The sequence below is a fragment of the Sebastes fasciatus genome, chromosome 14, assembly GCF_043250625.1.
Source record: "Sebastes fasciatus isolate fSebFas1 chromosome 14, fSebFas1.pri, whole genome shotgun sequence".
In the NCBI taxonomy this organism is placed as follows: domain Eukaryota; kingdom Metazoa; phylum Chordata; class Actinopteri; order Perciformes; family Sebastidae; genus Sebastes; species Sebastes fasciatus.
In genome coordinates this window covers 13,356,030-13,372,887 of record NC_133808.1, presented here as the reverse complement: position 1 = coordinate 13,372,887, position 16,858 = coordinate 13,356,030, and the positions used below count along the sequence as shown (strand labels likewise).

The following is a 16,858-nucleotide window of genomic DNA, read 5'->3' as shown; positions in this document are numbered from 1 at the left end:
GCACATTCAATTCTCGCATGTACTGCAACTTCTCCATGACAACATGAACACAGAAAACACTGTCCTCTGGATTAACAGCATCGTCATCATCATTACCATTAAACACATAATGTTCAGAACAAGCTACACGCCTTTTCACATCAGAAATAAATTCATCATTAAACATAATTTGAACCATGCACACCTTTTGCATCATCACACAAATTGAGGGGATCATCAAGAGCAAATTGTAGCTTGGCTTTTTTTTTTTATCTCTTTTTTGCATAAGCCCTTGCATCGTGTTTCTTAACTTACCAGCATTATTTATCTTAGCTTTCCTCGCACACTGCAACCTTCCCTGCATTCCTGCAAATGCCTTAGCAGTTAACTTCAAAACGTGTTTTTCTTTGTCCTTTTGTGCGTTAGTGATAGCCTACTGTCCACTTCAGCTGGTTGTGCAATAGCGTCAGTAGGCGATCAGACGTGCACGTAGTTACCATGACGTCACCCAGTGGTTCGTAGAGTGCCATTTTGAAGCGGTTGTGTCTAGAACATAATCCATAAATCACGAAAACTTGCAACATTTTTTTACAAGACTCGCTGCCCGACGACCTATCCTGCTAAGTCATCAGTCGGAAACATAACGCCAAAAGTCAATACTGTATGTCCGATTTAAATTTAAAGGGACTGTTTGTAAGAATCAGAAACGCTTGTTAACAGCGACACCGTTAAATCAACGAAAGTCAACGCTGGGCTCGCGCTTGTGCTCGCTCTAAATAGACATGAACGAGCATCGCTCAAAACAGTGAGGCGACACACGTCAGCTAAAACCACAATATCACTCTATATTTCAGCTGCTTGGCAGTAATGTTAGCTGACCAGACGAAGGTCTCTCCATGAATCACTGCTGATCCTAGTGTTGGCTTTTCCTGCCTCAGCCTCCCGACCGGGGCCGGAGGGAGACACCGGCACCCTGTCGGAGACGATAAAGTTTCTCGCTGGGGAGCCCCGTCACTTCACAAGACACGGGAAACCTCTGTTGGTCTGGAGGAGCTGCAGCAGTTATTTCTGCACAAACGTCCATTCACTAGATATTCTCAAAGGTACTAACTCTTCTGCAGTGTGTGGTGTGAGCGCATGCACATGAGGTGGAGCGAGCTGAGTGAAGGCAGGCAGGCAGCGGAGCAGAGACTCCGGCCCTGGAGACCAAAGCTACGGTCTCCCCCTGAACAGCGTAGACACACGCAAGCACGCATGGGACACCGACTCGGATTGATTTATATGTGCAAGAAGTTACAAATAGTCCCTTTATTTAGAATTTATTGTTCAGTATAGCTCTCTGGACATGGTGTATTCTTCATCATTAAGCACTGAACTGTGCTATTTTCAACCTTATTGATTTCCCAGAGAGGAAAGGGAATGATAATGGCTCCGTGTTTGAACCATTTGGAGCGCTGACGCAAGTGTAACTTTCTAGGCGAGGGGTCGTGACGGCAGGTGCCATGACCCAGTGACTCCACTCCAGTGAGTTAGATAATGGCGGCCGGGAGGTGTGATGGGCTCTACCAGCAGGGCTGTTACTGACACTGGCAGAGGCAGCGAGGGACGAGAGGCCCGAGTCTCACTGGGTGATATAACCGTAGGCAACAGCCCAGTGACGAGGGTCCTCCGTCACTGCCAGTAGCTGTGCACTGGCTTAGAAACTGATGGGGTTCTATTTGTGCCACTTAGCCAGAGACATGTCATTCACACCACAGTGTGTGTGTGTGTGTGTGTGTGTGTGTGTGCGTGTGTGTGTGTGAAACTGTCAAGCAAGTGTTGACAGGCACATCTATTACGCCCTTCCTGTGGATCTCAACCGATTTCATGCACACTAAACAGGAACTAGACACTAACTGTACTCTAATAACTGTACAATCTTTTAACAAGTCAAGACTTTTTGTCATGAAGTGCTGGAACTGATATGTTTTATCATAACTGGGGTGACAAATGTCATATCCTGTATAAAGAAATGTAACCTCACACATAGATGTGGGTCAGTATGGGCCTACGATGCCCACTACCTTGTAAAAGTGAAACTTAAAAGCAACACGGACGTTCTAACATGTTGTAAAACTGCATGAAATGTTATGTATTTCAACACAAACAAAACAGCTTCTTTAGGTTTAGGCAACAAAAACACTTCAGTCTCCTGGGTGTAAGTACTGTGTTTTGTGTCCCATCCATCACCCCCGACCTCCGAGTTTCACGCTGTCTACAGCGCCTGACTTCCGTTTTTGCTCCTGTCATAATTACTACGGTCTTTGTCATCTTCGTTTATTTTTTCTTTAGGTGATCGACCATGTGACTAGATGACAAAACCTATTATTGGGTGTAGGAGGGCCCTACTGACCCCCATCTATGAGGCTTATAACCACTGATAACACATATTTCATGACCTGAAAACAGTCAAATCGGCTGCTTTTTTCTGATGTATATGTTTTTTTTTAATATATATATATAATTACTTTCCAAAAATATTTTGTGGAGATATCTTTGAAGGTGTGTTTACATTGTGTGTATGTCATACAGTATATGGTTCAAAGAGGGTTGTGTGTTCTTGCATGTAGCCAGTGTTTGAACAGCGGCTGCATGTGCTTTTGAAGTGGTCGGCCAGCATTAAGGGTCAGGCTCAGTGGTTTCCCAGAGTATGTGTGGATTGAGGAGAGGGAGGAGTAAGAAAGACCAGGATGGAAAATGCAGAAGAAGAGATAAAAGCACTGCAGACATGTTAAAGCTATGGGAAAACTGAATGTGGTGTTGTCCAAAGATAGAGAGGCCTGTGTAACGCAGAATTCACACGAGGCAGGGGCTAAGTGCGGCTCGCTGCAATAGTAAAACTTTTCTGCGGCCGGAGGGCGTATTCATGTGTTTCAGGCGGGAAGAAAGTCTTTGTAACATAGGTCAACATGTCACAGGAGTCACAGGATCTATTTACTGATTGGCTGCGGGTCCTCTCCGGCCGCAATTCGCCATTAAAAGTTAAACTACTGTTTGGCCTCACTTTGTCACAGAATGAAACAGCTGCAGCTCGCTGAGCTCAGGAGTGGCTGTTTTCAAAGACATTGCATGGTAGCTCGCCGCAGGACTCACTTCACCACTGCTCTGGTGTGAATTCAGCGTAAAGGGTCATGGGCTGATTTGAAGGTTGCGTCTAGAAGGGAACCCGCAAGTTGGGGGAAACTCTTGCAAGATGGTTAAGGTTAGGCATTGTTCTCGAATAGTTAAGGTTAGGCATTGACCTTGACTAGTTAAGGTTAGGCATTGACCTTGAATAGTTAAGGTTAGGCATTGACCTTGACTAGTTAAGGTTAGGCATTGTTCTCAAATGGTTAAGGTTAGGCATTGACCTTGACTAGTTAAGGTTAGGCATTGTTCTCAAATAGTTAAGGTTAGGCATTGACCTTGAATAGTTAAGGTTAGGCATTGTTCTCGAATAGTTAAGATTAGGCATTGACCTTGAATAGTTAGGGTTAGGTATTGTTCTCGAATAGTTAAGGTTAGGCATTGACCTTGAATAGTTAAGGTTAGGCATTGTTCTCGAATAGTTAAGGTTAGGCATTGACCTTGAATAGTTAAGGTTAGGCATTGTTCTCGAATAGTTAAGGTTAGGCATTGACCTTGAATAGTTAAGGTTAGGCATTGTTCTCGAATAGTTAAGGTTAGGCATTGACCTTGAATAGTTAAGGTTAGGCATTGTTCTCGAATAGTTAAGATTAGGCATTGACCTTGAATAGTTAGGGTTAGGTATTGTTCTCGAATAGTTAAGATTAGGCATTGACCTTGAATAGTTAAGGTTAGGCATTGTTCTCGAATAGTTAAGATTAGGCATTGACCTTGAATAGTTAGGGTTAGGTATTGTTCTCGAATAGTTAAGGTTAGGCATTGACCTTGAATAGTTAAGGTTAGGCATTGTTCTCGAATAGTTAAGGTTAGGCATTGACCTTGAAGAGTTAAGATTAGGCATTGACCTAGAATAGTTAAGGTTAGGCATTGACCTAGATTAGTTAAGGTTAGGCATTGTTCTCGAATAGTTAAGGTTAGGCATTGACCTTGAAGAGTTAAGATTAGGCATTGACCTAGAATAGTTAAGGTTAGGCATTGACCTAGAATAGTTAAGGTTAGGCATTGTTCTCGAATAGTTAAGGTTAGGCATTGACCTTGAAGAGTTAAGATTAGGCATTGACCTAGAATAGTTAAGGTTAGGCATTGACCTTGAAGAGTTAAGATTAGGCATTGACCTAGAATAGTTAAGGTTAGGCATTGTTCTCGAATAGTTAAGGTTAGGCATTGACCTTGAAGAGTTAAGATTAGGCATTGACCTAGATTAGTTAAGGTTAGGCATTGTTCTCGAATAGTTAAGGTTAGGCATTGACCTTGAAGAGTTAAGATTAGGCATTGACCTAGAATAGTTAAGGTTAGGCATTGACCTAGATTAGTTAAGGTTAGGCATTGTTCTCGAATAGTTAAGGTTAGGCATTGTTCTCGAATAGTTAAGGTTAGGCATTGACCTAGCTTTGTTAAGGTTAGGCATTGACCTTGACTAGTTAAGGTTAGGCATTGTTCTCAAATGGTTAAGGTTAGGCATTGACCTAGAATAGTTAAGGTTAGGCATTGTTCTCAAATAGTTAAGGTTAGGCATTGACCTTAAATAGTTAAGGTTAAGTATTGTTCTCGAATAGTTAAGGTTAGGCATTGACCTTGAATAGTTAAGGTTAGGCATTGACCTTGAATAGTTAAGGTTAGGCATTGACCTTGAATAGTTAAGCTTAGGCATTGACCTTGAATAGTTAAGGTTAGAGATTGACCTTGAATAGTTAAGGTTAGGCATTGTTCTCGAATAGTTAAGATTAGGTTTACCATTTAAATATGAGAGTGGTATCAATCTTCTCCAGTTGTGGAGAGTAACTTTACTCCTGTACTGCATCTAAGGACCGTTTTGAGGTATTTGTACTTGACTTTAAATCTGAGGGCATCTATTTCATGCTACTTTATACCTCTACTCCACTACATTTGAGATCTAAATATTGTACTAACTCAGGCTCTACTTCAAGCTTTTAAAATAGCCTACACGCTGCTTAATATTCAAAGCCTCAAACTTGAGGCAAATGATTATCCTCTAATTTTGCAATTATTCTCAGTCGGCAAAGGAAGCATTGAAAAGCTGAGACTGGACGTGCGTCACATTTAATTTCCAAACGCACCCACTGTTTTCGATCACAGGTCACACACTGGCAGCGATTGTGACGCTTTAAATGACCTGTTGATTCTGGAAATGGTTTCATTTTATCATTACGTCAAGAAGCTGCCAGATCTCAACAGTTGTCCATCCGGACTAAACAGACCTGATCACAGACCAAATGAGAAAAAAACAGACTGTATTTACCTTTTTCGTAAGTGATAATTATAGCAGATTATAAAACCAGGAAACACAAAACATTCATTCACTGCAGAGAAACACAGACAGTGTGTGCATCAAGAGGGCAGAACAAGAGTGGGTTAACATGACCTGAGAGGTGAACGTGGATGGATGGATGGATACATGCATGAGGTACTAATAGAGATTAAGTGATTATACAGTATATCGGACACAGGTGTCCTTGGCCTTGGGATGTGCTTGTATAACACAGTTAATGTAAACGTCAGTGAGGATATGTACTGGATATAACTGAAATAAAAAGCTTGGATATTAATATCTTTGTTCAGTTTGAGTTTGACTTTTGATAATTCAGTTTCTCATTTTGTTCAAAAGTGACATCAGAGACTATATCAATATATATTTTTACAGTGTATAATTTAGAGTAGTGTTGATTCAACTTTAATTCACTTTCCTATTCTGTAGTTTCACCTCTTCAGGAATCTAAAACTATTTGAATGAAACGATCTGAAAAGACAATACCACTCTTTGGTTAAACTGGTTAAACCTTATTCAACTTGTGACAAGGGGTCATGAATAAACAATGTGTCACTTTAAAGGGTTGCAAGACAAAAATGTGTTTTTTGTATTTATAACTTATATTGCATATCAGATGAAAAGACTGGCATACATGAGATTTTTCGCCCACGAGGGATGTATTGTTTCATGAGTTTAAATAAAAAATACCACAAGTTCAGAAGCACCTCTCACTGTGACTCATTGACATCACATATCACGTGATAGTTTCCACAACAAAAGTAGCAGCAGCCCTCTGGTTTAGAAACAGCTGCCTGCTGAGTTTGATGGACTGTTTGCCTCCAGGCTTCAGACTGAGAGATACCGTTATTACTGTGGGTTAATAAGTACAAGAATGTATTACTGTGGGTTAATAAGTACAAGAAGGTAATGAGGTGATGAGAAGCCATCTTCAGGCGTATCTCTGCTCTTATGTAGTCTGTAGGGTCTTAAAGGGGTCAACAAATGCAAGGATGCCAAGGCTTCAAGAGAAATTTCAAAGAAGATTGACAAGCAATCAATCAATGAAGGCAAACTAATCCAAAAAAGGGAGCAGGTGGGCAGGAATAAAACAGAAACAACTAGAATGGCATTCGGAGAGCGCAGACCTCCGCCAAGCTGCCCGAGTACGATTGCCCCCCCTCTCCGTTCAGCCCCGCTCTCTCTCTGTCTCTCTCTGCTGGCAGAAGGAAAGAGGCATCATGAACGCGTCATCAGTTACACTGCGCATGTCTTAAAGCCTGTGGTGTTAATGCACAGGCTGTGCGGAGTTATTAAAAAAATTGACAAAGCCGGATCATGATCCAGATCGCCACCAAAATCGAATGGATTGTTCATTGTGCCACACCCCACCCCTCCAAAAAATATCATTCAAATCCATCGCGGACTTTTGGAGTAATCCTGCAAACGGACAAACCAACAAACAAACCAACAAACCAACGCCGGTGAAAATATAACCTCCTTCCTGGGCCTTCGGCCTTGGCGGAGGTAATCAGTTACAGGAAACGACCTGCTCGTTTCAGCAGACAGACACAGTTAGCGGCGAGTATTTAGCAGCTAAAGAGCCAGATGTTTCACTCCCTGCGTTGGTCGAGACCGAAAACAGAGCTAAAATTGAGTTAATATTTGACTTATATTCATTAGGTGAATATTGCACTCAGGACGCAACTTAATAACATCCAAAAATGCCTGATGAAATAGTTTCTGAAAATCTACATTTAACCAGGCTACTTTTGTGAATGCAGTCACGTGTTGATGACTGATAGAGACCAGCGTCATTCTGGGATGTCGTCTCTCCCCGCTGATGCTGACAGATCAGATGACCGTGTGCAGAGGACAGTCAAGGACGGTATGATGTGTTGTCTGTGGTTTTCCATCTGCTGTTATATTGGTTGTGCTATATGACTAGTTTGCCCCTTTAGGGCGGCCCTGATTAATAATGAAGTTGATGGTTACAGTTTCTAGTTCAGCGTCACCTCCATGTGAAGTCAATATTCAGTGACATCGGAGATGTTAAGTTATTTGAAACGCTTTCCATTTTTTTTTCTCATCAGGAATGATGGTGCGCTGAAAAATTAATTCCCTAGAAAGAGTCACAAAATGTCTTCATGAAACAGCATTTTTGGAAGTGAAAGGAAGGAATTAACGCAAGGAATTACTCGACAGAGTAAACCAATGGACTCTCAGTTACAAAGAGAAAAACGGTTTAATTTGATGGAAGAGATAACTTAACAATCAATGATGAAGGAGTTATTTTCATACATACACAAAACACACATGCAACACAAACATTTTTGTGATTAACATGTATGCTATGACATGGACATTTATCTTCTTGATGTCAGTTACACAGCGGCAATGTCTATCTAAAGTTTGTCAACTAAAGTTAGCCCACATTATTACACGGCTGTGTTGAATACTCGATTCTGATTCGTCAATCAAGGCGTTCTGCGGTCTGTTATTTCTTTATAGCAGATTGTTGCTATGGGCGCAGTTCTGATGTCGGACTCTGGTGGACCGTTTTTGTGTCAAATTATTGATTAATTACATAAGTAGCCGTGTAATAAGCGGGATAATGTACAGCTAGCGGGTCATTGTTGTGAAAGAATCCCCTTTAGGGCGATGAGAGACCTCTCTACTGTCGCCCTGTCCGGGTTTCTTTCACAACAATGACCGGCTCGCTGTACATTATCTCTTACTTAGCTACTGAGCTAATGAGAAATAAAACATTTCACTAAATCTTCAAAACTACCATCTGGAGTAAAATCAGTAACACATGCAAAAACGATCACTATAAATACTAGAATTTGCCTCCGCCAATCAGTCAAGTTGCAGGTTACATCCATGTCTGCCCAAAATGACTTCATCATTTTATCCTGTTAAACATTTGTGTGAAATTGTCATGATTAGGATATGAATTCCTGAGTTAGCCAAAAACGTGTTTTGTGAGGTCACAGTGACCTTTGACAAGCTTATTTATAAGTAGACATTATAAGAAATGAATTCATTCCTGAGCTATCGCTTTCACGAGAATGGGATGGACGAAAGGTCACAATGACCTTGACCGTTGATCAACCAAAATCTAATCAGGTCATCCTTGAGTCCAAGTGGATGTTTGTGTCAAATTTTGAAGATATTCCCTCTAGCCGTTCCTGAGATAACACGTTCACAAGAATTGACCTGATAGATGGATGGACAACCCGAAAACATAATGTTTCACCTAATCATCTAAATGAATGATAATCAAAATAATCACATGAGGCCATGCTGGGATGTGACAGAATGGCTTTAAACAATTGCTTCTCAGTTAAATGTTATTAAGTGTTTTGCCTCTTTAATCTGTTTTCACATTAAGCCTTTTAGAATCTCCAATTAGTTTTATGAGGAATATTTCTTTCCCTATTTGCAATGAGGTTACTGTGTTAACACCAAGGCATCGAGTTGTACTCGAATGAAGAATAAATGCTATTACTGACTCTGCAGTGTGTCAGTACTGCCCTCCTCTGGTTTATTGAGACACTACATGTGGCAACAACAGGCCAGATGAGGACTTTAATCAAGGAACAAGTGCTGGGGGCCGTTTCCATAAAGCTTCAGAGAGTTGCTCCTCGTGATGAAACTCTAAGAACATTCTTATGTTTTTTAAGAATTTTTCGAGCTAAGACTAGATCCTGGTGAAGATGAAAGTTACTCACAAAGCATCTTAGCCCTTATGAGAGCTCCTACGGTGAAAAATTATCAGGATTAGGGATGACTTTTAAAGGTTTCTTAAAGCTGCAGTAGGCAGAATGTGTTTGGCATCATTGGGCAACAATTCCATAATAACCTTTCATCATATTGTAATTCAAGTGTTCTGAGAGATAACTAGACTCCTGCACCTCATCATGGCTGTTTTCAGGCTTTAAAAAAATCTACGGGGGACTTTGGCCAATCACAGGTCATTTCAGAGAGAGAGCGTTCCTATTGGCTGTTCATTCAACAAAGGCAGCTGTCAATCACTCGCAAACTAAAAATTCTGTTACTGTAATGCCTATTTCTCGCTTAAATGTTTTAAGAAACATCTTGTAGTGTACTGTTCAGTTGTGAAATGAGAAAGTTTGCTCTGGCTGGTGTGTGGTGCTTGACATTTCCTCAACTGATCTCAACATGGCGGCCAGGTCACAACCGAGCCTGGATACCAGCACAGACAGACGGGACCCCAACCCACATCTCAATTTAAAACTTGCACAAAATTTGCATTGTTCCTACTTTGCCAATTTCAACTTTAACAAATAACGAGCTCTTTATCATAGCTTATTTATTATAACATATTTATCATTTTATTGTACTTTATCGTAATTTGCTCTGTGTCTGTCTACATACTGGTTGTCAACTCATCAGATGTTCTATAGGACTTAGTGATCAATACATCACAATTTAGCACTGTTGTTTCACTTTCATATATTTATATGGTTTATGTTTATCAGAGTGTTTGTCTGTTTTAGTCACCATAGCCAGGAGAATATCTCATTTCTCTATGAGACGGTAAAAAACCCAAATGTAGAAGTAAAACAAACGCAGTCCCTTCAGGAAATGTGTAAAGTAAAAACTGTGGCTGCAGAGACGATCCAGGCTTGTTCAGTGCAAATGAAAAAGAAAAAAACATCAGTTTTGTGATGCTAAGACCAACAGAAATTAATCTTTGTGCTGCCTTCTGTTTTAAGTCTGAGGTTCAAGTCCAGGAATGCTAACTGTATCTGATGATGTTAACAGGTTGTCCATTCAAACCGGTGACCTCTGAGCAATGAAATTAGTTGAATAACAAACTACAAGTTAGGTCCGTGTTTACATTTAGGTCTTACTGTATTCCATCAGGAATAGGCAGCGTATAAGAAATGATTTATTCTATGTAATAAGTACGATTCATGAATCAGTCACGTTAAGTAAAAATGTTAAATTTAATGAGGTGAAAGTCATTTTCAGAAATCAAGAAAAAACAGGTTCATCAATGCTGTCACAGCTTCAAAATCAGGTACCTTTCAATTAGGCCTAGAAATAGATCTGGAAGGGTACAAACTTAAAAAAAAAGACTGAAGATGGATACTGGGAGGGAAGGACAAGTAGTCATGGCTTGTGGTTCAGAATCGTCCTGAACGCTCTCGGTCTCTGGAGCGACGTCTCTCGTGGTCACGGCCGCCTCCGCCTTGACCTCCGCCTCCACCACCTCCACCTCCTCCACCACCTCCTCCTCCTCCTCCTCCTCCTCCTCCTCCTCGACCTCTATCCCTGGAGCGAGATCGCCTCTCTCTCGATCGAGACCGGGACCTATGGCGGCTGTGGAAGTGAAGGACGAGTGATTATGAATTGCTATAGAACCAACTACACATTTAGGTTTACTTAAGTTCCTGAATGTAAAAAGTAATGAATATGTATGTACCCCTTCCTCCGACGTCCATAGAGTTCTCGCCTCAGTTCACGCGAGATGGGCTTCAGATGCATGAAGTTACAGAAGCCACCACGAGTGCATTCCCTGTGGAGAGAGGGGAAGCAGTTACGCAGTTACAGCAGAGAAGAATAAGTCAGCAAATCACATCTGAGGTGGAAGACTGTCAATGGTGAACAAGTTTCACACAGCGGCTACAGAGACGTGTTACATACTATAGATGTTAACAACAGAGACTTTAGGTTGGAACCTACAAATCATTGTAAATATGTTAACAGGCTGTACCAAGATCCAGGTCACTGCTCAATCGAAAAAACAATATTGTTTAAGCTGTACACCCAGTGAGTGCTACAACCCTATATTAAAACAATACAACAATTGATGTATTAAGTAAACCTAACGGATTTTGTTTTCAATTAAAAGCTTGTTGGATGCATTACTATAGATCTTATGTGCTTATGTAAAGGCTACATGGCACACCACTGTCAAATGTAGACTGCTGTTCATGCAAGAGCCGCCGGTGGAAAATGTCTTTGTCAAAAAGGAGTAAAGCGGAAACACTCAGTCTCACATTTTCCAAGAACAATGGACCAGTTCCTATTACTTCACAGAGGTAAATAGGAAGCCAGTGTACTTGGTCTGTTCACAGCACAAGTGTTATATAGTATTTGGCACCACTATCAGACTCACCATGGAGAAAATTACAAGAATGTGCAAGAACAACTGAGAACAGAGACGATAAATGAAGTGTTGGCAGGTTTGAGAAAACAGCAGTCCGTTTTAGTTGTAGCCGAGAGATCAGTGAGACACCTCAGGCTGATCCTCATTGGTTTTGTAAATGGATTGTTTATTAATTGTGAATGTTTTCAGATTGTAGGTTACTTGTACTTCTTTACATTAAAAGAAAGGGAACATTTGGCGGTGTTGTTATTTATAGGTTATTATGCAATGTTTTTCCTGGGTTAGCCCTCTTGAGATCAAATTGGGCATATGTGGCCCATGAACTAAAAGGAGTTTGACATCCCTGATCTAAATTGATCCTGTTGACAGCTCTCAGTCTCCCGTTTGGATGCTGAGCAAATGTCAGACTATAAAATTATAATTTCAACATAAATATACAGTATAATGCTAGCTGTGTGAAATGATTTCATAGACTGAAAACAAGCTGCTGCTCAGCTCTGAATGTCCAGAGACCCTTATAATGTGATCTACCATAAGTATATGACAAGCTTGCTAACGGCATTGATCCTGTCCTTTGTTTTACGTGGGACTATTGGGCACAGGGAGGTTGTCGTCATTGATGCAATGGCGTGCTTTGGCTCAAACCAACTACAAGTAAAAACAGTGTGTAACTTCCTCCTTGTAGAGTCCAACATTAATCTTAAGAATGAATGGTTGAGTGTTTCAATGAGCACATCGTTTCTTACAATTAAGTTCTATCCTATCACGTAGCACTCACCCCATTTCATATTGGCGACAGCAGGCTTCTCTGAAGTCTGTGACTGGAGAGAGCTCAGCATGGATGGGCTGTCCGTTGAACCACCGATTATTCAGGTCTATCACGGCCTTCTCAGCGTCCTCTTCATAGCGGAACTACAAAGGGCCATCAAGAGAGAGTGTAGTTGAAAAATCACCGGCTCTGGATCCAAGCTAAAAAACATGGAATTATAGTAGTGGTAACATACTGTATGAAGCTTTTAGACCGGATACTCACCTTCACATACACATTTCCTACTAGGTGGTCCCCGAGGTTGTCACATACGTTCATCTCCTCCACCTCTCCATACTTTTCTTCCATCTCTGTGAAGACCTCCTGTGAGAGAAACATTATGTATTTGAGTGTTCATTGCAATGAAAAACGCTTACTCGCTTTCTGGTGGAGAATTCGATGAGAAGATTGATACCACTCTCATGTCTGTAGGAAGCTACAGCCAGCAGCCAGTTAGCTTAGCTTAGCATAAAGACTGGAAACGGGTAACCAGCTAGCCTGGCTCTGTCAAATGGTAACAAAATCCACCTACCAACACCTCTAGAGCTCACTAATTATTATGTTATACTGTATCTCCTTTGTTTAATTGATAGAAAAACCGAGGTGTTAAAACAACAATTTGCTGTTATGTACCAGACTATTGGGAGTCTCCGCTGGTTGCCTGCCAGCTGCTCAGAGGCAAAAAAAATAGGAACAAAACTCCCCCATAAAATGGCAAATTATTGTTTTTACACTTTGGTTTTTGTATGCATTAAAGAAACAAGATATAGCGTGTTAATTAATGAGCTTTAGAGGTGCCGTTAGGTAGTTTTGTTATCAGTGGACAAAGCCAAGCTAGCTGTTAAGCCAACCGGCTGCTAGTTCATATTTGCTGCACATGTAAGAGTGGTATCAATCTGCTCATCTGACTCTCCACCAGAAAGCAAATAAGCATATGTACCAAAATTTCAAACTATTTCTCTAACTATGTACCAACACCTTCAACTTTTGATCGTCTCTTTGTCACATGTATTATTATTCAATGGACACATCACAAACTTAAAACACGTCCAGAAACACAAGAATGAACCACGTATTTTCTGTGTACAGTGTCTTTATTTGAGGTCAAAGACCAGCAAGACACTCACATTTGTTCTGAACAATGTGTAAATAATGCGATGTAGCCAAGGTCAGATGGGCTACACATTACTTAGTACTCTGCAGAAGAATTTCATTGATCTGGATGATTGATCTTGATTAATTAACCCTTATCTGATTGGGGAAGAATCCCTATTTTGTTTCTATCACTTTATGCCTATTTCTTCCCTGAATCGTTTTAGGACTCATGTTAGACAAAACCCATGCAAAATAGCAATGCCACCCTAATGTGATTCCTGATATTTTAAAACAAAGTACTTATAAGAACCGCCCAATTATTATTATGTCATCAACAGCTACATGCTGTATATAGATTTAGCTGATTATGAGGAAGGATTCTTTAATTATTTCCACAAAAGAAGTTAAGGAAAATGTATTATGCACTATGAGACATTCAGAACTCACCTCAAAAAACTCGTCATAGTGCTCCTGCATCTCCATGTCACTGATGGCACCTAGTGGTTATAAGGGAGAATGATAACAGGAAAACCAAAACAACTATTTCACGTTGCCATCTATAGCACCAACCTGCCCTTCACTACCTGTAATACCATCACGCAAGGTATTGGACTCCATTCATAGAAAGTGAACAGGAAGAAGCAGCTCTGTCTATTTCACCAAGTTCAGTCTGACGGTACCTTAATGCCAGTGTTATACATAGAACTTTTTTATCCAACTTGTTGTATATTTAGCAAATATTATGCAAATATTTATTTTGGAGCAATTGTTAAATACTATATAAAAACAAGTCCTTGCTTTTCCAGAATAGGTTTGATTGAAAACAAATTCCTATTGGTGAGTCACCCTTTCAACAGTGAGGGCTTTTACTAACATATGAGGAATTAATTAATACATTTGGTCTCCCTATTACACCTAAAGAATACTCTGCACATCTCTATTATCTCTATAGATCGATATATCTCATATAGAAACACTTACAGGTAAGGCCATCAGCAGACTGGGCGCTGTTCTGAGGGTTCCGATAAATGTTCAGGAGGGCAATCGTCTGAAACACAAACGCAAACACAAACGTTAATTATTGGGATGATTTGTTTTCGTTATGTTTAGATATCAAACCTCAGAGTTTTTTTGGTACCGAGCACAAAATGCGCAATACCACAGAAAACTGTCAAATATCAATAATTAAAAGAAAATGTCTTAGATTGTTAAGTACAAAAGTCAGATGTTTTCAGTGCTTATTGTTGTACATATTATTGGGATGCAGAGTTTCATCCCTGAATTTCACTGGTATTGATATCGACTACTAAATTTCTGGTATCGTGATAGTGTAGGCCTATTGGAAATGACAAAACGCTTATAATGTATTATTGCGGCGCCAAATAGTGCTGTGAATTTTGAAAATGATGTGCTGGTGCACCTAAATGAAAAAGTTAGGCACACCAGTGCAACCAAAGGAAAAAGTTAGTCAGGAGCCCTGAATATTGTTTTCTCTTAACTCATTATCTATATTAGTACATTTTGGAACAAAAGAAGTATGAACTTACCTGGCTGAATGTTGGCTTGTTGTGTAATCTGGAGCAACGGTCGCCATGTCGGCAGGCACCAATTTTAAAATAAAAAGAGCAGTTGACCCTGGGGAAAAAAGAGACAACAATGAAGATGAGATAAACATAAAAACATTCTCTGGAGTTTGTCACTATTATTGAAAATTGCAGGGGGTTGTCTAATTTTTGCTTGAAAAAGGAGTATAACAATAAATCGATTATAAAAATAGTTGCCAATTAATTTTCTGTCACCCGTCTACTATTCAATTCATCAACTAATTGTTTCAGGTTTGTCAGTGTCTATCAAATTTTAATTGCAGGGTTGAACTAAACAATATGTATTTTCTATGTCACAGAGAGATTAAGATAAACAGAGAGTGAATCAAATGAAAGTGAATGTTTTTAAAATATGCTTAATTATCATCATTTACATAGGGGTTGACCAATACCATTATAAACTTAAAAAAACATCACTTTTATTATGAGTGTGAGAGGCTGCAAGGGCTTGAAATGGTATAATGGGAAAGCACTTTGTGGCAACATATCACGTTACCTTGATGATGCTGAAACATGTACAACTCTGGGTATTTATGGTTTTACTGCCTGATTTGAATGTCTTCCAGACTCTTTCCTTACTGGTAGTTACCAAATAATCAATGTACTTGTTTTCGCCAAAACAGCATCATTAAGCAAAATGAAAAGAAATGGTTGATGAATAAACAAAGTGTGTAAAACAGCCTGTGCTTGCATCCCTCTGATTGAATGTGTGTTTTATGTACCATCTTAAATCCTTAATGGATGCATTGGGAAGTGGAGATACACCTGCTCCCATTCATTAACATTACTTTGAATTTACTTCCCAAAACGACAAGTAACACGAAGAGATTAAATGGTTAAGGTTTGGGGTGCTTTCAGTGTCATCTAAAACATGTTTTCATTGTCTGTGGAGCAGCTCCAGACTTTATACTTGCTGATATCACACATTGGAGGTTTTTTTTAGCACTGTAGTTTTGGGATTTGGGAGAGTTGTTCATGTTTACTAACATTTTGGACTGTCTTAGACTAAAGATGGGCGTGATAACAGAGTGAGCAGCTTGCTTAGTTGCCCATCAGTGTAATCAGTGTAACAAAGGCTGCTGTAGGTTTCATACAGTCGTTAAAGCTACCTCAAAGCTACATGATAGTTAGTGTATCACTTTCACTAGAGTTTAATAAGTAAAGGGATACAACTTTAATTCAGTAAAAGTAACTCGTTGTGATAGTTATATCTTCTGATCATCCCACACTGCTCAGCACCAGATGTTACAGGAGGCGAGCCGTTAGCATCAGGAGGCTAACGGTTAGCATCAGGAGGCTAACTGTTAGCCTCCTGATGCTAACTGTTAGCATGCGCGGCGCGGTATTTTACAAATGTTAGCTAGCATGTTAGCATTAGCTTAGCTGTTAGTCTCTCAAACCGCTGTAACGTTACCAGCTTCAGACCGCAAACACCGCCGTGTGCAGTGTCACTAGACGAAGCGGACTTTAGCGGATATAGCAAAGAAAAAGTGCGTAACTATTAACTAAATAAACGTGAACTACTTACTTATCTTTCTCTGTCCCAAAAATGGACGCCAGGTATTCCGCCATCTTGGCTCGCTTGTGCTCAAACTGCAGCGACGATGACGAGACTTCCGCCTCAACCCTTCACAATAAATGTGTGATCTACACGAATACATAGCTGCTGACAAAATCAGATTTTTTTTTTCACAAAACCTGAACAGATTATATTAACATTTAGGAGTTAATTAGGCACACCGGGGTAATCAAATCAAATATAATTTCCCTGCAGTGGTTGGGTTTTGAGTCTAGCATGC

At 40.1% G+C, this 16,858-nt stretch overlaps 1 protein-coding gene across 2 annotated transcripts; it reads right to left on the bottom strand.

Annotated features, from left to right (window-relative positions):
- Positions 1-10,367: 10,367 nt before the first annotated feature.
- u2af1 (U2 small nuclear RNA auxiliary factor 1) lies at positions 10,368-16,722 on the bottom strand. 2 transcript variants are annotated; one of them, XM_074659028.1, is made up of 9 exons: positions 16,588-16,722; positions 15,003-15,090; positions 14,437-14,503; positions 13,903-13,952; positions 12,586-12,684; positions 12,331-12,464; positions 10,866-10,958; positions 10,671-10,762; positions 10,368-10,631 (listed from the first exon to the last, which is right to left on the bottom strand). In XM_074659028.1, exons 1-9 carry the CDS (start codon positions 16,629-16,631, stop codon positions 10,567-10,569), a joined length of 732 nt encoding a protein of 243 aa, XP_074515129.1. In that variant the 5' UTR covers positions 16,632-16,722; the 3' UTR covers positions 10,368-10,566. The 2 variants fall into 2 exon arrangements, with proteins under 2 accessions (XP_074515129.1, XP_074515128.1); XM_074659027.1 differs by having other exon boundaries at positions 10,368-10,762.
- Positions 16,723-16,858: the final 136 nt, after the last annotated feature.